The 23,199-nt window shown below is 43.1% G+C and overlaps 1 protein-coding gene across 3 annotated transcripts in view; it reads left to right on the top strand.

Annotated features, from left to right (window-relative positions):
* DOP1B (DOP1 leucine zipper like protein B) overlaps nt 1-23,199 on the top strand; it is a 687,459-nt gene that overhangs the window by 146,494 nt on the left and 517,766 nt on the right. For all 3 annotated transcript variants that reach the window (XM_085621292.1, XM_085621294.1, XM_085621293.1), the window contains one exon: nt 6,152-6,341. In XM_085621292.1, coding sequence (XP_085477418.1) covers nt 6,152-6,341 — 190 coding nt within the window. The remainder of the gene's footprint in view (nt 1-6,151; nt 6,342-23,199) is intronic.

Genomic DNA, 23,199 nt, shown 5'->3' with positions numbered 1-23,199 from the left:
CAGAGGCCACAATGCAGTCACCAGGACTGATGCCTATCCAATTCCAAGGGCAGATGAACTAATAGATACTTTGGCCTCAGTACCGCAGTACATTTGACCTAACAGCTGGCTACTGGCAAATCAGGTTAGCTGATGATGCCAAGGCCAAAACAGCATTTTTAACCCCTGGTGGGCACTATCACTTTGTGGTAATGCCCTTTGGTTTGAAAAATGCACCTGCCACTTTTCAGAGGTTGGTGAATAAAGTTCTGACTGGTATGGAAACTTATTGCTCAGCTTATCTTGATGATATTGCTGTCTTTAGTTCCACCTGGCAGGATCACCTGGTCCACCTCAGGAATGTTTTGGAGGTCCAGCAAAAAGCAGGCCTCACTATCAGGGCCACCAAGTGCCAGATAGGGCAGAGTCAGGTTGTATACCTGGGCCACCTTGTAGGTGGAGGCCAGGTTCAACCATTGCAGAGCAAAATCCAGACCATAATGGAATGGGTAGCTCCAACCACCCAGACACAGGTTAGAGCCTTTTTAGGCCTGACTGGGTAGTATAGGAGGTTTATTAAGGGATATGGATCTATAGTGACCCCCTTACATGATCTGACCTCTAAGAGAATGCCAAAAAAATTTCTGTGGACAGCTAGCTGTCAAAAGGCATTTGATGACCTAAAGCAGGCAATGTGCACTGCCCCCATCTTGCAGAGTCCAGACTACAAAAAGAAGGTAATTGTTCAAACAAATGCTTCAGAGCCGGGTGTCGGAGCTGTACTGTCTCAACTTAATGATGAAGGTCAAGACCAGGCAGTAGCTTTCATAAGCAGAAGGCTGACCCCTAGAGAGAAACGTTGGTCGGCTATAGAGAGGGAGGCCTTTGCTGTGGTGTGGGCCCTGAAGAAGCTGAGGCCATACTTGTTTGGCACTCACTTCATAGTTCAGACTGACCACAAGCCCCTCCTATGGCTCAAACAGATGAAAGGTGAAAATCCTAAACTGCTCAGGTGGTCCATTTCCCTACAGGGGATGGACTATACAGTGGAACATAGACCTGGGACCCAACGCAATGCAGATGGACTCTCAAGGTATTTCCACTTAGAACACGAAGACTCAACTGGTCAAGGTTAGTTTAGTGTCCCTGCGTTTGGGGGGGGGGGCGGGGGGGGGTTGTGTATTAGAGTAGGATCGGCACTTATGTTGCCCCCACTGTTTTTTCTGATGTATACACTGGTTTCTGGCTATAGTCTGGCTGGGTCCCTGCTAATCAGGGCCCCAGTCTCTCTGTTCTCTCTAAATGACTTGGTGTGCATATTAGATGCACTAGTGATTGGATACTGTGGTACCTTTTGAGCCCCTAGTATATGGTACCTTAGGTACCTAGGGCATAGGAACTTCACAGGCCTACCAGGGGCTGCAGCATGTATTATGTCACCCCTGGGAAGCAGACTCAATCTGACACCACAGGCCTGCTATTGCAGCCTGGGTGAGGTAGTGTTAGCACTCCTCACTGAGGTATAGGTTCCTATATCGCACCATACACAGACATATAAACATATCAGCCAGCCCTATCAATCCTGAGGGCAGGGTGCTTGGTTTGCTATGTGAGGGGGTTCCTCTGCATGAGCAGGACCCCTCTGCAGCTGGCTGAGTCTATTCTCTGTGGCTGTTTGTGGATGCGGTTAAACCATATACTCTTAAGTGCATTATAACCTACCGGTAAATGCTAGCTTTGGAATGACTGCATCAAAACATGTCGTGTTTGGTGTCAAACAACTTGGAATCATACCCCCACACCAGTAACTGGTGTGGGAGTATGATCCCACCCTTCTAGACGGGACGACATGTACCTACTGTGGTAACACGGTAGAAATCTGAAAGAGCCCAGGCATCACAAAATGGATGCCACCAGCTCAGACACTGGGTTGCCCTTCTGCTGCTGACTGCAACTCGCAGTGGAGGAGGCCCAACAATAGGCATCCTGTCACAGGGAGGTGTCACCACCTTCCAGACAGGATTTAGTGTATTGGGGCTGGGTGGGTGCACTTCTGGAGTGCTTTGAAGTCCTGCACTTGGGGAGCAGTAGGCTCCACTGTGCATATGCCAGCTCAAACCGGTTCAGGGGCTACCTGTCCCTGCTCTGGCGCGAAAATGGACAAAGGGAAGTGGGTGTAACCATCCACTACCCTGAACCTCCCAGAGAAGTGGTCATAGAACTAGTCCCTCCCCTACCTTCAGTATAAGATAGGGAAACCTTGCCATTGCAAAGTAGATAACCCTGGACGACGCTCTACAAAGAAGAATCCTGGCCCTTCGACGTTCCACTTCCTTTGGAAGACAGGAGAATCTCCCTTGGAGTCAAGGAGTGACTCCCCTGCTTGGCAGGCACCAAAAACTCTAATCAACAGTCGCAAACTTTCCCGCTCCCGCCAGAGTCCGAAGTCCCTGCAGCCCCAGAAGTTGATTTCCTGACTTCTCGACGGCCATTGTGAGTCCCCAGCAGAGCTGAGGCAAGAGGACCCCACGAGTGACGAAGAACAGCAATACCCGGGTACCGGGCACTATTGTCTAGTGCAACCCCATCACGACGTTCTACGAACTTGTGCATTGGACCATTTGTGGCCCAAGCCTCCAGCAGGTTTTGCAGCGAAAATCAGAGGCCTACCCCGTCCCGAGTGACTGTGGGCTCCTGTGAAGCATTTCCTCAAGAGGCGTCTTCGCGATCCCTTGCCCGTTGGCTTGTGGGTCCCCCGAAGACTTTCTTATCGACTCAAAGGGCTCCCCTGGTTGCTCCAGGCCTGCCCTCACTCACCCTCGCTGGGTGAGTCCCTCAGACCTTGCTGGTCTGCAACGCTGACTTTCTTCGATTTCCACAAGACTTGCTGTGGCAAAGGCTTGTTGGCTCCAATCCGGTTGCCGACACCTCAGTAAGCTGCAGACGTCGTGGGACACTCCGAATCCAGCTGCTGCTCATCATCGATCCTTCCTGGACCTCGTGAGCGAAGAGTCAAAACCCCCTTGATCACCTGAAATCACCCGACTTCCGTGGGTAACCAGCTTCCTGGCCCCCGGTCACTGGCAAGTGACTGTGAACACTGTCCCTTCAATTTTCAGGTCATCTGTTTCTCGAATCCACCCTTGGATTCCACCGGACACTTCTTCAGTCTTCGCAAGCAGCAAATCTTCTTTGGCTTCCATAGAAAATAGCGACGTGACCCAACACCAAAAGACACCTATGCACCTGGCTTCCCTGGGTGAGGTAAGTTGTGCACTCCGGTGCCCTAGTGTGTGTTGGCCCTCGAATTACTTACCTTGTAAGTGGCTTGCTTGTAGACTTCCTCGAAGTACCCTAAAACTTTAAAAAATTTCAGCTATGTTTAGAGGGTATTGACATTCTCCCTTCAAGTGAAGTAATTGATGATATTGGCTTATTACGTTTTAGGAAGTCCATGCGAACAGATCAGTCAGGTACTTTCTTTTACACCTATGGTGACTCTTAAATAATGTTTTCACATATCCGCCACGTCATTTTCTCTGTTCCATTTCTTTAGGCATATTACTATTTCAAACATCATCACACAGGGTGATTGGTTTCTTTCTGGTTTCTTCATTGCTAATCGTTTAATGTTACATTTTGGCATATTTATAATTTAAAGATCAAAGACTATGATGAGATGTATTAGTTTGTGTCATGATTGTGTACCAGTTTCCTGACAACAATGTTTCCCTGCACGTGCATATTGTAATGTTCATATTATTTATATTGTTTTCAGATCATTGCCCCTGAAGAAGGGCCACTGAAAGGCCCGAAATGCATTGGGCAGGCATGAATATGATCATGGAGTGATATGTTCATTGTATTTCTGAACATAAATAAGACATATATTTTGTGACTCTAGCAATAATAAATGTCAACCTGTATTTGAGTAATCTTCGACAAATTTGTTTTGACTGTTGATTTTATTTACAAATACCTGTTTTATTCTGGTAAAACATTATTATCTTTCTAACATATGCTAATATTAGCTATCAGGGTAAGATGCTCTGAGGGCAAGTGTTGACCTACTTGCAAAAACCAAAGGAAATGATGGACGGAGTGTTGAACATTGCAAGCACTCACCCCCAGTCAACTGATCTGGGTTTAATCCATCACCGTTTTTTAGCCCACTCTGCCACCCCAGTTCAGACATGGTTGTATGCAAATCAGTCTGACCCTGTGCCTTATGGGAACAGTCCAGCCCGAACTGCCAAGCCATGTCTTCCCTGGACCGGAATCAAGCATCCTAGGACCGGTTTCTGGCTATCAGCCGTCATCAGCCAGGATAGCTTGACTCCAGTGGCGTAGTGAGCACGGGTCCCACGTCTGGGAATACCCATCCCACTTAGGGCGAAAAGCGTTACAACAAACAAATGATGGACGGAATGCTGACAATGCAGACATTCTCCCCCAGTCAAGAGATCCAACACTCCGTCCATCATTTCCTTTGGTTTTTGCTTTGTGCGCCATAAGTTGGCAGGGTATGCTCAGACGTGAGTCCCTTGCTCACTTTGCCACTGGATTCTAGCAAGCCTGGCTGAAGACGGCTGAAATGCTAGAAACCGGTCCTAGGAAGCCTGTTTCCGGTCCAGGGAAGACATGGCTTGGCAGTTCGGGCTGGACTGTTCCCATGAGGCACAGGGTCAGACTGATTTGCATATGGCCATGTCTGAACTGGGGTGGCAGAGTGGGCTAAAGAATGGTGATGGATTCAACCCAGATCAGTTGACTGGGGGTGAGTGCTTGCAATGTTCAACACTCCGTCCATCATTTCCTTTGGTTTTTGCTTTGTTCGCCATAAGTTGGCAGGGTATGCTCAGACGTGAGTCCCTTGCTCACTTTGCCACTGGATTCAAGCAAGCCTGGCTGAAGACGGCTGAAATGCCAGAAACCGGTCCTAGGAAGCTTGTTTCCGGTCCAGGGAAGACATGGCTTGGCAGTTCGGGCTGGACTGTTCCCATGAGGCACAGGGTCAGACTGATTTGCATATGGCCATGTCTGAACTGGGGTGGCAGAGTAGGCTAAAGAATGGTGATGGATTCAACCCAGATCAGTTGACTGGGGGTGAGTGCTTGCAATGTTCAACACTCCGTCCATCATTTCCTTTGGTTTTTGCTTTGTTCGCCATAAGTTGGCAGGGTATGCTCAGACGTGAGTCCCTTGCTCACTTTGCCACTGGATTCAAGCAAGCCTGGCTGAAGACGGCTGAAATGCCAGAAACCGGTCCTAGGAAGCTTGTTTCCGGTCCAGGGAAGACATGGCTTGGCAGTTCGGGCTGGACTGTTCCCATGAGGCACAGGGTCAGACTGATTTGCATATGGCCATGTCTGAACTGGGGTGGCAGAGTGGGCTAAAGAATGGTGATGGATTCAACCCAGATCAGTTGACTGGGGGTGAGTGCTTGCAATGTTCAACACTCCGTCCATCATTTCCTTTGGTTTTTGCTTTGACCTACTTGCATCATATCAATAGGACTAGAAAGAAACCACTATTCAGCTCTGCAGGCCTAATGGTTTCTAAGTGGGGTAGAGTCAGAAAATGGTATAGTATGAACTCCCAGACATGTAGAAACCAGGCAAATATGTATGGACCAGTGTTAGGGGCGGAAGGGGATTTTTTGAGAGTAGAAACTGCACCTGAAAATTAAGAAAGTATGTAGTCCATAGATAGCATACTATGAATTTGAATTAAGGACTACCTGAACACTTGCCCACAATGAGAATTGAACAACCACAAAATTAAATCAGAACTGTTGGGGAGAATGGGCTTGCCGTGGAACATTGTTGCCCCCCTCCCCTCCTAAGTGTCCAATATACCATGTAACCTGAATAATACTGAATGATGAACTGCTGTGATGGACCTCTGCTCAAAAACTCATAATATGTATGAAAGAAATCTCATCATACAAAGTTATGCTGGCTAAAAATCTAGGGCTGTGCATGCCATGCACAGTCAGATGGCAAGCATGCACAGCCCTCTCTAAATACAGCAATTTTGGAATAGCACTACCTCATGAATGATACCAGAAGTCTATGCAAAACCTATGTACATTGAGGCCAAATGTTTCTTTCAAATGCCTCTGACCCAGGCTCCAATGTGTCCTTATGTATATATGTATATTCTTTTTCAGGACTGACATTCTGCTTCAGCGGCTATCTTTGCAAGTAGGACAAGAGGTGTTATACGGCGCTCTCTGGGGCAGTGTACTGATCAGCTCTTCCATCAGACTTCCTGCCTCACTCTTTGTCGTCAGCCACATCAATAGAGCATTGCCTGGGAGAAAGCAAAAGTACATTCTAGGGTCTGACTATAAGCTGGCGGTAAGTCAGGAATGTTGTTGTTATACTTTTACAAACTGATTTAACAGATCTGTAATAGATCTTTGTTTTAATATGTTTGTGCTAAATGTTGGGGACCTTTTTCCGCTTTTTGAGTGGTTACAATACTATGGAGTTTTAGGGTGAAGCTCTCAGGTCTTGCTTTGATTAGCAGCAGTACCATTTTTACTCTTTTTATTTTCCACCACCTATGAGAAATATGGATGTGCCCGAGTAGCCCCTCGGTATTTATTTTTTCCTTGAAACATTTTTATGTCTTTTCTCAAGTAAAACATGCGGATTGTGACATTGCATACATACAGTACGTGACAGGTCAGGGCAGCATTTTAAAAATGTGTTTGTCATTTGTGGCATCTTCCACCAGTGCGTCGTTCCAGCGCAACCACCCAGCGGGCTTCCAACAGTCTTTTCTAGGACCTATACAGTTCAGTCGATAATTAGACCACTCCAGTTAATTGCCAGTTGCCTGGAATGTTGAAAGTAAATGTTTAGTCTTCAAGACCATCACGCCACAGGCACCAAATCTTCGAATTTCCTTGGGCATCCCCTTGCCCTGTAAACTGACACTCTCTCCCCAGACTCACCCACCGGCCTGCTCTGCACATCAGAAATGTCATTGCTACTGCTTTTCAAGGAAGCAGTGTTGACCAGGCCTCTTGTGCTAGGACCTCTACCACGCTAAGTTTCAGTGCTAGTTTGCAGCTGCTGAAAAGGCAGGGGAAGAGGACAGAATATACAGTAACTGGGCCAGGTTGAGGTTTGGGGAGCCTCTATACATGCTCAAACAGAGCATGTTCTTCAACTCTTAGAGCTCTTGATCTATTCCCCTGGATGGGCAATGCAACTGTCCAAAGAGGGGAGTAGATAGTGAACTTCCTTCCAGTGGACAGCTGCTATGCCAACCAAGTGTCAGCCATCCAGTGAAGCGAGAAGCTGGGGACCTGGAAAGGCCATTGTACTAAGGGCACAAGGAAACTCTGTCCCGTGCTCAGATATAAACGTGCTGCCCTTTTTGTAACTCACACGGAGGAGGGTAACAGATGTATAGCACCTCCATCACACATGCAGTCAGCATTGATAAGCCTATCACCAAATTGATGTAGCTCAAGTTGTCAGCTTGATTGCTTACAGTAGCGGCTGAAAAATGTGGCAGGGCTCTGCCCATACACCTTTGTGAATCATTCACCACTGATGGAACCACTAACTTGAGGGGTTTAATCAAATAAATATATTGGGCACTTATAACTTTCAATAGCTGTAATTTAACACACTCATCCTTGGTCCCATCATTTGAGTTAGACAGTCCTCCATGATTCTTTCTTTTGTATTGGATTTTAAGTGCTTCTTCTCTTCTCCCCAAACCCCTTTCCAACACTTTGGGTTTCATTCTTCGAAATTTATGCCACCTTCCTCTCCTTTTCTGGGCAATATGTTTAGCCATTGCATTTGTGGCCATCTCTTCAAATCATTTCTTGAACACCGACGACAAGTTTAGCATGTTTGGAGATGCAATATAGCGGAGGCTCAAAAAGAGTTGTATGGGTGCCTTTTTCTATCGGTGTTCATTTATTTTACAACTATTTATTTCACAATTTTATGTTCATTAGTTGCCTTTCCTGAGTGGTGAGGCTTCAGTCGGAGTACTGTTGTTTTATAGTTTGCAGATTTACCCGGTGTAGGTGAACCACTGAATTTGTCTGTGATGAAGACATCTTTGGAAATTGCTTGGTCTAGTCTCCGTTCAAGAAATTTACTGCTCGCTAAGATGCAACACCGTTATTGTTTATTAATCTTTATATATCGTTTGGGGTCATTTAGAACCCAGGCTGCCAGAAGTCTCCGCTGACCCAGTGGGGTAGCCTCCTGCCAGGGTTGTAGTGCTTTGCCTGTGCAACAGAACGTTTTTCCAAAAGGTCTCCCACAAACACAGCAGGTCACACTTCAGATGAAAAAGAATTGCCTTATCATGACAGCCTACTCAGCAGTGTGTATGTTTCTAAGAAACAAACCGTCCTTGGACCTGATGCATAGGAAGTGCTCTCCCTGTGTGTAGGGGCCATTGATCTTTTTATCTGCCTGATCCTGTGCAAGAAATATAAATGGAAAAACCAAGGACATGCCTTCTGGTGCATTGGCCTGGCGGCCCTGTTTGAAACCAAGAGGTTGCCCAACCTCTAAATGAGGGAGGGAACCATGGGTTTGGTGAGGTGGAGCCCTTTCAGTTTACAGTGACTGGCCTGATGTGCTAAATATTAAATCTTTATTTGTTTTTTTTCACCGTCCTAACCAAAGGAGAGGTGTGCAGTTACCAGCTCTGTTATTTGTTTATTTTCTGTTTCAGGACTGGGTCCTTGGCTTAAGTTAGCCATTCAAGGTATGGCTCTTCCTTTCCCTCTCGAACACCCTGGCCAAACCTTTCCTTGTGGATGGTACTCATAACGCTTTTAAAAAGTCTTCTTGTGTGCTTTCTTTCTAAATCATCAAAGAAGTTCCTAATCCTCCTTCAACTTCTCTTCAGGGTGGATGTAAAAAAAATGATTGATACGTTGGGGCCTTGTTTTTGTAGATTTCTCCCCCTACTTTGCTGATGATGCTACATCAATTCTACCTCTCCTGATCCAGTGAACCTCATGGTAGACATGTGGCTGGTTCTGTAACCAAGGCTTCATTCAATATTACATTCTGGATATTAACTTGAGGATATCCATGGGGCTTCTCTCAGGCTAGGTGATTTAAAAAATAAATATTTTTCAGGGGTCAAAAGAACCATATGCCTTTGCACTCTGTGAACATGCTCCCCCACATAGTTTCTCTAATCTGTTTCTGGAGCCGATTGCCACAGATGCTGCTCCATCTCCCTCCGTTCCCAGGGCTCTGTTGCTGGTGGTGTATAGTCAAAGAGATCCATATGTTGCGCCACTTCATGCGCAATGAGGTATTCATCTATCCAAAACCAATGTAATGAGTTCTTTCCTTGGGATCTTAGTGAGTTAATGTGCCATAACATTTTGTTTTGGTTGCCAAAACAGTATGCACTGTGATCTCAGTGGTAAAAATAATTGGGCTCGAATGAGAGCCAAATAAACAGTAGCCATGATTAATTTAAGCTTTTCACCCATCACTTTTTTCCAGTTGGTGGAAATGAACAAACTCTCTTCTTTGATCTGTCCCTAAGCTGGACCCTCAAATAAACACTAAACTTGGAACAAAATGTATTTTATGACAAATTGGTGAGGAATGTATCTCGTATTACTTGCCATCGGTCTCGACATGGCCAAAAAAACATGTGTGATGGCGATGCTATGCAATGCCAGGTGAGCAGTAGCTCACCAGAAACGTATTGGGGACTGATGTGAAGCACATAATCTCTATCTTCTCTGCCTAACAGAGATATGGCTTTCTGAGCACCATATTCCAATTCTGGATGGGTTTGAGCCACCCATTTAGGATATTTTAAGGACAGACCATACAAACAAGGAGATGGTGTCTCCATTATTAAACACAGAGGTTTAGAAACACTCCTTATTGCCCTTTGTATTGATATTATGTAGTGTTATTTATAAAATTGAAAGTAAACAATAATGTTTTCATCTTTGTACCTTCTTCAGTGTTCTAGCAAACTCTTGGACTAAGATAATACAAGAAATTGATATTGTAGCCCTGGAAAACTAAACGTAACATTTGATGGTGATTTTAACTTATGATTTGACCAAACAGTGGCTGCTGCTGTCTGCTCCCAAGATGATATTAAGGTCTTTAGCTTGGAATTAATTAAGTCAAAGCAAACTCACATACTAATCATGTTTTAGATCAATTTCTTCCTCTTTTAATTCCATCAGTGTTGAACATTTCATTGAATTAATGTGGACTAGCCATCTGGCTATCCCTTTTTGAATTCCTATAACATATACGCATACTCTACATTAAATAAATTAGGAAAAAATACAGAAATGACAGTCCTTGGTTTACAATTGAATTAGCCAACACTAGATTGGAAATATGGTTATTGGAATGTAATCAGCACATTGATTATAACCTTGAGGCCAAGGTATAAAGAACATTTGAAAATCAACAAAAGAATGATTAAGGGGATAAAAAAAGAAATGCTTCTAAGACAGAATTGCTGATTCTGCAAGTTTGTCTAAAGAAATGTTTAGAATCGTGAACAAACTGAAACAACCATTGACGTCTTCTGTAGCCTCACCTTCCACATCTAATTTTTATTTAACAATCTTGGCTTTATTTGTTAAGAATAAAACAAATTAAATTCCATAGGAAAGGAAGATTAAGAAATGTTTACATTGCAAAAGAATGGCTGTAAGTTAAACTCTTTTACTCAAATCACTACTACCCTCCATCCATCTATCATGACCTCCCATTGACAGGCTGGCTTAAAGTTTTGATTTATTTAACTCGTGAGCCTTAATAGTAGCTTAAGACATGGCAAAGACTCGCCTGTGTGGAAACACTGTGCGGTGTGACCTTTGTTGAAAAAATATAACCTTGATGTAAAGTTAATGAACAATTACTGGCCCATTTCACAGCTTCAAAGTCTAGGAAATATTTCAGAGAAAATTGTCTATAACTTATAGGGAAAGGAGCAATCTTTCAGTTCACCTCCAAGCAAATTTACTCCCAGGATGTAGTAGTTCTGAACTGGTGGTAGTGTCCTATCTCGCTGATCTTAGAAGAATGGTAGACAATGGAGAGGTTGGAGGTCTAGTTCTTCTCAACTTTTCTACTGCATTTGACACCATTGACCTCTCAATCCTGATTTCAAGACTGTAAGAAATCGCTTCTGTGACAGCCCTCTTACCTGGTTAAAATATTTTTGAGGAAATTCTGCATCCGTCTGGAGACATCCCCCCCCCCATCGAACCATCCCAAGAGCATTTAATTATGGTGTTCCACAGGGATCTATTTTATCACCTTTTTTATTCTTTATTTATTTGCTGTTGATACCTGCTTTTAATCTAAATAAAGCACAGGATGGGCACTGCTATTCCTGTACTGAACTGAAGAACTCTCTCTATATTACCAGATAGTTGATGGATCATAATTATCTGAAATTAAACTCTTTAAAAAATGAGATGTCGCTGACTGCTAATTCACCACAAGGCAATAACAACCTGCTGAATTGCCCTACAGAAATGGGACCTTGTGCAGGCCGTACAAAAACAGTGGAGAACCTGGACATTATCGTGAATTCAAATCGTTTTCTTAAAAACTATGTAATTAACACTGCAAACATTTAAAACTTTAGTCCCTTTCCAAGAGCATAGCCTTTACATGCCTGTGTTGAATGCATATATCCAATCAAAGATATACTATGGAAAGGCCCTTTATCTTGCCCTTGCAGTATGTTTAATTATGCAGCTGTAGCTTGTACAAAATGCTATGGCAAATTTACTTCCTTATTTGGATCCCAAGGAAAACACACATTACATTGGTTTTGTGTAAACTACATTGGCTGTCAGTCAAATAAAGGATTTTCTATAAGGCCTTGGTTCTTGTGTACAGAGCTCTCCATTACCTAAGTCTGGAATTTCCTGAAGAAAAGGTCTACTGGTATCACCCCTTCCGTTCATCCATTCTGACTTCGAGCTTCTAATTTCCAGCTCCATCTCTAGAACAATCAAAATGGATATGAGAGCCTTTCAAACAGTGGGGGTCAAGCTCTGTAATGCCATCCCTTACTATCTTTGTGCTAAACCAAATCTTTTATGGTTAAGTAAATTATTAGAAACTAATCTTTTATAATGTAGACAATTGCCAAATTTAGTGTCTGTTGTTATATTTTAGTACCATGAAGCTTTGGCGCACGTTGCGCTTTACAAGTTCACCACCATAGACCATAGCATGAAATATCTGTTCGAGTTTGAAGTCAATAACTTCGAGTGTTCTGGGTCTGTAATTGTCATTATTCTCTTTCTTTAGAAACCTTGGTATTGCCTGTGGACGTGATTATTAGTTTGACAGATTGCCTTGTTTGTAATGAGCTTGGTACCATATATCTTACCTAAGGACCCAATTCTCATAGGTACTTGCACACCTAAATTGAACTTCCTTGCTCGAAGACCCCAATTTTATATTGTAAAGGCGCATTTTGTATTGGTCATGTTTTGTATCACAAAACCTGAATCTTCCATTATAACTTTATTTGCTTACAGAAGCATAATGTTATGTTATGTTATCAGAGTTTATAGAGCGCACAGCTACTCAAAAGAGTGTCCCAGCGCGAGCCCAAGAGTCAGCAGAATAAGGGAAGAAGACAGTAGAGGCAGAAAAACCTGCTCAGTTGAAAAGGAAAGTTTTAAGTTTCTTCCTAAATTGAATAGGGTTCTGTAGGCTGCGCAGGTCAAAAGGAAGAGAGTTCCAAGTCATGGCTGCTAAATAAGCCAGAGAGCTGCCACCCTTTCTTTTCAGGCGAAATCTGGGGATGGTAGCCATAAGCATGTTAGAGGAACACAGATGTCTGCTAGGAATGTAGAAATAAAAGCGTTTCCTGAGATTGGCGCGGCCATACTCATAGAGCGCAGCATGAGCCGTTACCAGAGCCTTAAAAGTAACCCTTGCTTTAACCGGTAACCAGTGCAGATTACGCAGGTGCTACCTGACACTGGTAAGTTTGGGGAGGCCGAAGAGCAAACGGGCAGCGGCATTTTGGACCATCCGAAGTCTGTCCATTCGGGAGGTGACAAGAGCTCTGATGACCGTTTCTTTTGCTGCTAAGGGCAGGAGAGGCAGACATGTTTTGCGAAGCTTCAGGATGCCAAAACAAGTACCTGTCAGTTTACTGAGTTGGTTGCTGAAACTAAACTTTTCGTTGAACCAAATCCTGAGATTCTTCACTGGGAGACCTGAAGGGGAGGGCCTATGGAACTCATCAGGCCAGAAAGAATGGCAGAACAGAGGGGGAACTCCCCGAAGAGTAAAATCTCGGTTTTATCTTCATTACATTTCAGCTGAGCAGATGTAAGCCAATTGAACACCGCCGCCAAGCAAGTTTAAACATGGGCAGTGGATGTCTCATGTTTATTCCAAGTAAACAGGAGCTGGGTGTCGTCGGCATAAGCAACAACTTTAGCTCCGAACTCCTCTGCCAGCAGAATAAGCGGGGTCATCTAAATATTGAACAAAAGTGGGCTCAATACAGACCCTTGCGGGACCCCTGTCAGCAGGGCTTGAGTAGTAGACGTGAAAGGGGGGATCCAAACTTGTTGGGTCTACCTTCTAAGAAGTATTTCAACCACTCCCTGGCGGAACCCATGATACCTAGGTTCTGCAAACCGGCTAAGAGGAGTGAATGCGGGACAGTATCAAAAGCGTCAGAAAGGTCCAGCAGGACCAAAGCTGCCCTGCCCCCAGCATCCAAGGTCTCACGGATAGCTTCTGTGATTTTCACCAAGGCTGACTCCATGCTGTAAGAGGCCTGGAAGCCAGATTGAGCCGGGTGCAAAAGACCATGCTGTTTAATGAAAGAGGTCAACTGCTTATTGACCATTTTCTCACATACTTTGGCAATGGCAGGTAGCAGAAAGATAGGGCGTTAGATGGCCGGTAGGTTGAGATCTAGAGTGGTCCTTATAATAAGTGGGATAAGTAGCGCCTGCTTCCAGTCTGTTGGGACAGTGGCCAATGCCAACGAGGCGTTTATCAACTGATTCAAGAGAGGGTTGATAACAACGGCTGCGCTAACCATGAGTTTGGCAGGACAGGGATCATTTGGGGAACCTGATTTAAAAGAGGGCAGAGCAGCCAAGGAGTCCGTCAGCGATATGAAGTCAAAAGTGACTTAAGACTAATCTGACCATAGGACGGGGGGGGGGTGGGGTATTGTTTTTTTTTTTTTTTTTTTTTTTTTTTTTTCTCTTCCTTCCTTTCTTTACTGGGGGGATGGGGGATGGGGGGGGGGTGGATTGTGCTTTGTCGAGTTGCTGCTGGCTTTCATTGCTCAGATTTGGGGTGTTGGATATGCACGCAGGGATTCCACAGTTTGCATTTCTAGCCTTTCATTTATTGTGCTTTTCCCCTGGCCCATCGAGCTATCCATCGCTAACCCTCTTGAGTTGCACCTTTTTTCTTTGATTGTATTAAGTGTACCCTAACCTCCTATCCCCCTCCCCCATGGTTTGTTTTGTATCAATAAAAACGTTTTAAACATAAAAGTGACTTAAGCAGGGGCAGAGACTTGTTGGTAGGGTGGCACCGAAGTAGCCTGGACAGCCAGGTTGACGAAAAGCAATTGAAGTGGGTAACTTGGACTTCATGAAGAATTCCAGACCTAATCCAAAAACTAGCATTGGCAGCGTCAACAGTGTGGCTTTTAAGTGAGAGTGCCTCCTCAGTCAGTTACTGGTTTAGGCATTCAATACGTCATAATGCATGCGCTGTGCCACACATCTTACATGTGACAGAGTGCATGTGTCCATTCATCCACCCACCGACACATACTTGCTTCACCCACTTACAGAGCTACAGTAAACTCACACAAAAACTCACCAACATACACAAGATAAATTAAAATAAAAGAAACCAATCTGCGTACTAAACATGGTAGTCATGTGTTTGCAACTACAAATAAATATACCAGAAGATGGCCGTCTTGCAATGGTATTACCGTCTTGCAATGGTATTGTACATGGTGTTTTGTTGTTTTAAAGTTCCAACATGGTTATCATGTTTATAACTAGTATGTTGGCCAACTTGGAATGGTAATAAAGAGAAACTATGGTTAATTCCATTTCATGGCGGTGGCCTGGTCTAGAGGCTGTGGACTCACTTGAAGTGGTGCTGGGTAGACAAAATTTAAGGGAAAGCAAGCAGCCTGTTAGCACTGTCTGGAGAGCTGTTGTACCTTCTAAATATAATGCAAATAAAAAGATGAAAAGGAAAATAATGGAAAGCGAAACGACTGGCCATCCAGTCCTGGCACCGAAACACGCTCATATACAGGTGGATGTGAATGTGATCAGAATAATCACGTCATTCAGGGCGCAAGAGAGCGGCTGACCCATCGCCTCATGCTGAATGTGATTATGGATAAAAACTGATTCAGCCATTGGCTCTATTACCCTGTGAGTGACATCATTTTTATGATCTAATTTATTTCCTGCATATATGTATATATATTTACTGAAAAGAACAAAGGTTAAAGTGATGTTACAGTAAGGTTAAAATTTCAATTAAACGTAAAATTTTAAACTACAAAAGTCATTGAAATCCTCCATTTATAGTTTACCAAAGTGACTATAACTTGTGCACTCACCATGCACAGTCGTCATCAATTATGCCATTTCAAATGTCATCAGTGATGTTATCAGTGATGTCATTGAACATGTCATGAGTGATGTAATATATGAGGTGGTAAGCAGTGCATGGCATCCAGTTGGATCACTCTGTATAAAGTTGTGTCTCCATGGAACTCCTGTGAACCTAACCTTCCCGAGATCGTACATTCTGAACTTACATTTTTCAAAAACTACTGAACAAAATTACACCAAATCACAAAAAGCATACCTTCTGGCTAATGACATAGCTTTTTGCCAAATTTGGTTTACTTCTGTTTAGCCTTTTGGGCTGGAGCACTGTTCAAAATTACCTATCGAATTTGAATTGTGAAATTGCTTTTTTGGGACCATCCTTTTCTCTCAACCCCTACTATTCGGATCACCCCGAAAATGTCCAGCAAGGAGCTGAGCTGGATAACATTTCTTTTTGTGGAGTTTTGTAAAGATTCATCAAATGGCACCGAAGGTTTTAGCAAAACAAAAAATGCTCTTCCTTTAGAAAGATTGACCTAACTATAACTATAACTACACGGTGGAGACTGCCACTGTGCAATATATGTGTATGTGTATATAAATATGTATATTTATATAAATATATTTATTTCATTACAAGATCCGGACAAACAAGTAAGCCTGTCATGTTTCTAGCAATTAGTATTATGGCCCAAATCTTCTCCACCCTCCCCATCCCCTTCACCCCAAAGTAAGGAAATACTTGTCTGTAAGCTCAACGTAGTACAATACCAATCCAGCCTGAAAGACTTGGTGGATTAACATATGTGCGTTGTAATTAATAAATGAGTCATTTTGTCTTTGTACAATTATGGTGGCATACCTTTTCCAGTGAATCAATCAGGCCTATAACCCTTGTCATTAGCTTGTCATCCTAACCAACGCCTACAGTATTGAGCATGAGCTTTCCTACAAGGCACCATTCAGGTGCAAAAGTAATACACTTACCGTGTACACAATTACAATTATGAAAACCATGTAAATTGCAAATCTTCTTCTCAAAAGGTTTGTTTGAGTACACCACCAAAACCGTTGCCTACTGAAGTAATCTGTGAGATTTCATCTAACAAATACCCGTCAACATCCTGTAACACAGCTTGCTAACAATCTACTGTTAAAGGCCTGTTGGCTTTAACAAATGCTTTTTGTAATAAATAAGCCAAGCCACTACTTTTTTCATACATTCTTATAATAAGAAGATCGGACCTATGGCTTTGTGCATAATTTGTACCAGTGAACCAATCAGGCCAGTACCTTTTATCACGGGTCACAATAACCAGCTCCGGCTTACTGTATTGAGCATAAGCGTTCCAACAAGGCAATCATCAGGCATAAAGTTATAACATTTAAAATGTATTACAGTTGGTACATACAAGGTCTCCTAAGAAGGACTAAATGGGATTACCACAGTACGAATCGTTTATCCCCATGATGGTCAGAGGGGGTAACCAACAATAAAATCATGTACTCCTACGGCAAACTGTGAGATTCATGTAACAAAATACCTCTACAGATTTTAAAAGAGTAATAACAATCCACACTAGAATGCCTATTGGCTGTAACTTGAGCACTAGCTTGACAACCAGAGAAGAACAAAGACCATAACGATCTAATTATCTACTGGAAGTTGTTTAACTGCATTTCAGTTGTAGGATTCTTTATTTTATTCTTAAAATCAATTTTATACATTTGTATGATCTTAAAGGGCATACTCTATCCATCACAGTGGCATGTGTCAAACACAGTAGCTTTGCATGCTAGAGTTCCTGGCTCATGCAACTGGAGAAATTAATTATCACAGGATAAGCACTTTTTCCGGGGGGTGTGCGCTTTTGGCAAATCAAAAGCAGGACTCCGATGAACCCACATATGGACGCATCCAAAGTCTCTCTCTTTAGTACTCCTGAAAGATCTTTTTTTGTTCACATAAGTTTCTGCAACAGTTTCTCAGAAGTATGTAGGCAGCATGAATGTCATTTAGGGGTTGCCAGGGGTCGCATGTGCGACCCTTGGGTTGTCCATTGCGACCCCTGGCAATGTTCTTGCGAACCCTAGACTAACACGATGAAAAGCAGAGCCAAAAAACAGAGCCCCACTTGCAGGAAGAGTGCCTTTCAGGAATGTGCATTGTTGTCCAAGGGCATATGCTGGGAATCTCATCCGAAAAAAGAGCAGGCAGTTCTAGAGGCCATTTAACTCTCTAACACCACAACGCCTTCTGTGAACTGTAAGTTTTTCAATTAACTAATTTGGCAGGGAGAGTGCCACAGAAACAACTTTTCTTAGTGCCAGCGCATATCAATGAGCAGTAATCCTCAAAATAAATGATGATTGAAATACAAGGTTTTGGCTATGCAGGCCAGAGGAAGAAGATTCTTCTTGTATGGAAAGCTTTCAAGTCTTCTGCTGCATTCAAAACATGAATTTTAAGAATAGTTTGAAATGCACTTCACGTCAAGGTGACAGCACCCAGTATTCTAATGAATATATCAAACATAGAGATGGGTGCTTGAATCACTTAAGAATTTTTGACATGCGCACAGAAAGCTATCAGTGGGCCCATGTCGTATCGTATGTGATAGCATGATCCAATCTTGTTTTTTTTTTATCCAGTAGCACTTGACGTCATTTAGGGGGTCGCCAGGGGTCTTGGCTGTGAACCCTAGCTTGCCCCTTGCGACACCTGGAAATGCTTTTGCGATCCTGGCCTCAAAGGTGGTAAAAGCGGTGCCAAGAACACAGGGGCGGCTCTGCATTCTATATTTTCTGCCCATTTTACAATATACTAAAAGTGAATAATATCATATTATTCACTATTAGTGTAATAAAACAATGGAGCACGCTTAGCTGGAACGTGACATTTGGTGGCAGCTGTGATGAGGAAAACTGGTTTTAAATGGATGCCGTTAGCGTGCTTGCGGTGAGAGTGTGTTTATGTAAGAGAGCGTGTTTGAACATGTGTGTCTGCATGCGTAAGCATGCGTGTGAGGGAGTCAGTGACAGATAATGAGTGAGACTGTGAGATTGAGTGACTGAGAATGAGTGAGAAAGATTAAAAGTGAATGCAGGTGCGTGAGAATGAATAAGTGTATAAGTTGGAATACATGTGAGTGAGTGAATGTGATGTGATGCTTGTGAGTTTGTCATTGGCCTTGACTTACTGAAGATAATTTTCGTCCTATAGAGACACCCAAGGTAAAATACTGGTGCTGACTTGCTTGAGAGAATTCTTAGCATGACAGACAGACGTGACAAGAGACTGGCACACTGTGGATAATTGTGCCACGAAGGGCAATAATGGTAAAATACTAGGTACTGGCATTGTAGTCTTCTTGGAACCACCGCCATGGCGGTAAGACCACCAAACTCGTATTTAAGCCCTTAATTTTTGGCCAAACTAATCATCTGAATCCTAAATATTGTTAATTGCAAACTAAAGCTGCGGTGGCAATACACTGCTTTTCACTTGAAATATTTTATGTCTCTATTGTTGTGATTGATCTTGCTGGTAATAGAGCTAATAAAGTTTATTCTATTATGTTGGTTATTATCGTCATCTTATTAATTGTTTTCCTTTGATGTTTGATAGTCTCCCCACTAAATGAGGGAAGAACACAGATCCAGGGGAGCATTTCAGAAGAAACAGTGGAAAAAAACAATACGTTTCAATAAATAATTTTAGAATTAATATATTTGGAAATCTATCTTTTGAATTGGGAAAACATAAAAGTGAGAAATAATGCATTAAGAGTATGCAAAACTCGAAAATTAAAATGAGTATTTTATTTGTTCTGCGTGTACATGTAGTGGGGAAGTAAAAATCTAATAGCTAACGTTTTATTTAAATTGAAAGCTTTTTCATTTTAAGTACAATTCCAGTGCTTCTTGCACTGGCACCCAACATTGAAATTGTTTGACTTACAAAGATTCATGCTTCTCCTTTATAAAGGTTCTAAAATGAATGCTCAATATTTCGGCGGAAACTCACCTCCTTCTCCCAGTTTTCAGTGTGCCAACCAAATCCATTTCATCCAAAACTTGGGGGTTACCCTTCCCTCAAAATCCCTTCCACTGACCCTTCCCTCCATTATATAACTAAACCAATTTGCTGCTTTCTTTTACACCCATCTACCTCTTACTGCATGACTTGTTTTTGACTGCAATTTTTTTTTAATGGTCATGTATTCATTTTTCCACATAGTACTTCTTTTTCTCTCATATCACTTTTCTCTATCAATGTTTTTTGTATTTATAATTTTATCAATTTTTGCCTAATCTTTGAAGTGCATCACACCAATTTAAGACTTTTGAAACCCAATATAAAAAGTTAAAATAAGTACAATTATGGACTTGGAACTGTTACATGAATACGAAATTTGAGTTATAGCTTTAAAGCGCTTTCCTATGCATTTTGTAATTTCTAGATACCGAGGGAGTCTCTCTCATACTTGACCATCATTATATTCTTGCATCACCTTCATCTGCGGCAGAGCAACACAGAAATGACTTACAAAGCAGCGAGTTAAACATGAAAGTAGACTGTTTTTATTTGTATTAGTGGCTGGTGCTGCTGAGCCAACAAAGCCTCTGTGGGAAATATTCAACGGCCGGACCTGTTTTGGAACTAGTGAAGCATTATTATAAATTCCTTGCCATGTAAGAAAGAATTTAAACTGCTAACATGGTTGATATCTGCCCATGTTATGTTTATCCCAAAATGTATGCACAGCACTTCAACTCTAAGGTTTTATTTAGGTGTAATTAAAATAATATAGTTCATGAAAATGTTCCTGCTGGATATTGGGCTATAGTCCATAGTTGTTGATATGGAAGTGGTGCAGCGCTTTTATAGTGATCACAATGTGCTAGACATTACTCTTGGCTCATTGGGGCTAAACGCCTCCTTCTTTATGCCAATAAATCATTTGACAGGAGGCTGGCCCCCTCAAGTAACCGCCGAAGACTGAGGTGGAGTGTCATTGCCTCAACAGGGTCTATCCAAAAGCGGATTTAAGAGGTTCTTGCTGAGGCCCTGAAAGCAGTCTTATCATTTGGGGGAACTCTTAGACAACGGCCACTTGGGGTGACCTTGATACAATTCATAATTTTATGTTTTGTACAATTAAAGATCTTTTTATGGTGGAATTCATGTCCCTCCCTAGAAATACAAAGGTGGCTTCTTGGTATAACAAAACTGGCAGAGCAGCCTGCAAAACACTTTCAGATGCTATTAGAATTGGCAAGAGGAATTTAGTAAGGAAAGCAAGGACCTCCTATAAAGCCTCACTAAGTAAGGGAAAGCGTGAGTACGAGGTAGAGAATTGGGAACTCCTGCTAAACACTGTGAAATCGAGAGACCAGCTGCTGTTGTGGCATACGTTGGCCGACAGAACCCAGGATTCAGCCGTTCCAATGAACTGTAACATTTCGGCAGTAGCTTGGGTTAACCACTTTGCAGGGCTTTATGACGGGGAAAAGGCTAAGGCAAGGACTTGTACTCATAGTACGGAGCACCCCGCAGCATTGCCAGGGAAGCTTGACAGTGTGGAAAATGAGCTGTGTAGGGAGGCTTCATCTGAACTAACCTTGTATAATTTTCCCCTAATTACTGTGAGGGAGGTCACAGAAGCCCTAGACTGGATCACTTCAGGAAAAGCGCCAGGGTTGGATAAAGTGCCGGGGGCCTCTTCAAATCAGAAAAGGAAATTTGGGGCCCATACTTTGCCATGTATTTTAATTGTATCTTGGAAGGCTCACCACTAAACCCCCCCCCCCCCAACCCCCACCGTGGTTGGGGCCGAGATTGTACCTAGCTATAAGAAGGGGTCACGGTCACAGCCATCTAGCTATTGGCCAATCAGCCTTATTGACAGTTCTCAAAAGCTTTTTTGCCCCAAACTGCTAGATAGGCTGTGTGAGTGGGTGAATGGCGCAGGCCGAATAAGCCCCTTCAAGTAGGGTTTAGACCAGTGACCTGTACCATTTATAAAGTATTTCGACTGCAGGCTATATACTGGAAGTATGTCACCTTGGGAGGTGGGCGGATTTATGTAGTCTTTGTTGCCCTCTGCACTGCCTTTGACCTTGTCCCAAGGGATGCCCTGTGGAAGGTCCTAACTGTACAGGGTTCCCCAAGCTACTTAGTTGATGTAATCTGGCGGCTGCACAAAAAGAAGTACGTCCAGGATGAGAAATGGCAAACACGGGGAATTGACTACATCAATACCAGTTACGAGGGAGGTAAGACAGGGCAGCGTCCTTGCCCCAACCTTGTTTCTTTTATATATCAATGACCTGGTAGCTCACCTAGAGAAGTGCAAAACATGATATACGGTGTCTTGCAGGTATGAAGATTCCGGCCTTTCTGTTCACGGACAACACCCTACTGATAGCTAAATCTCCGAAGGCATCCAAAATCTCTTGGACCCATTTGGTCTTTTCTGTGAGCAGAGAGGGCTTGAAATCAATTTACAAAAAACCAAGTACATGGTTTTTAACCGTGGCCACTTGGCCCATCAAAATACATCTCTGAACGGTGCCCCCACTTGAGAGTTTCCGTACTTTTGAATATTTGGGTCTTGCACGGATGGATAATTTTGGTTGGTCCACCCAGATCCACAAGTGTAAGCTGAAGCTTGAACACTATGCAAGGCGAATTTTTAGGGGTCTCAAGGGTTCCCGTTTTTGACCTGTATCCCTGGCCATCCACATCTTTAACTTGCAAGCATTGGGTGGGTCCCTCTAGGGGGGAGAACTGTGGGAACATGAGAAGGTCACAACACTAGAGGTGAGTGAGAACAAATCCATACGATCTTTGGTAAACCTCCCCACCAGCACCCGCTTCAGCCATTGTGGCTGGATCTGGGCCAAAGGTCTATTGCCTATAAAGCAGCTCTTAGACCTTTGATGTACTGGAGGCGGCTATGGACTTCAGTGGACCTAGCTATGTACCGGGAGGGTTTGGAGGAGCTCCTCCGGCAGCCCGGGGTCTACAGGATTCCCTAGCTAGGACATATCAAGACCCTCATGGCTTAGATGGGGTGTAAGCCCCTGTGGACTAACCTGGGAGCTTGGACCGGTATGACAAAGACTGCACTCAAGGGGATGTACTGGAGGTATGTAGAAGGGGAATCGAGCAGCATAAGAAGTCTGGGTACATTGACACTAGCTTTTTTGGAATTCAAGGATAACTTCCGTAAGGAAGCGTATATGCATTCCATTGAACTTCCATTGACAAAAACCCTGTACATCAAATTTCGTCTTGGGATTCTGCCATTGCACACTTTCACTGTCAACTGGAGTCCCTGTGGCAGTGAATCAAATTTGACCTGCCCATTTTGTCCTCTGGCGGAAGAATGTATCAACCAAATATTATTTTTCTGCCAGCGATATTCAAATAACAGAAAAAAGGGGATACTTCCACTTTGTCGGAGTATGAGGATCAGGAATTATAGGGTTGCCTCCAGAATTTTTAGATATAACACAACACCCTTGATTGTGTTTGCTTTGTCCTGTTTTTTTAATGGGTGTATGAAGAA

This window comes from Triturus cristatus, chromosome 8 (assembly GCF_964204655.1).
Source record: "Triturus cristatus chromosome 8, aTriCri1.1, whole genome shotgun sequence".
NCBI classification, from domain to species: domain Eukaryota; kingdom Metazoa; phylum Chordata; class Amphibia; order Caudata; family Salamandridae; genus Triturus; species Triturus cristatus.
This window is presented reverse-complemented; position numbering and strand designations above follow the sequence as displayed.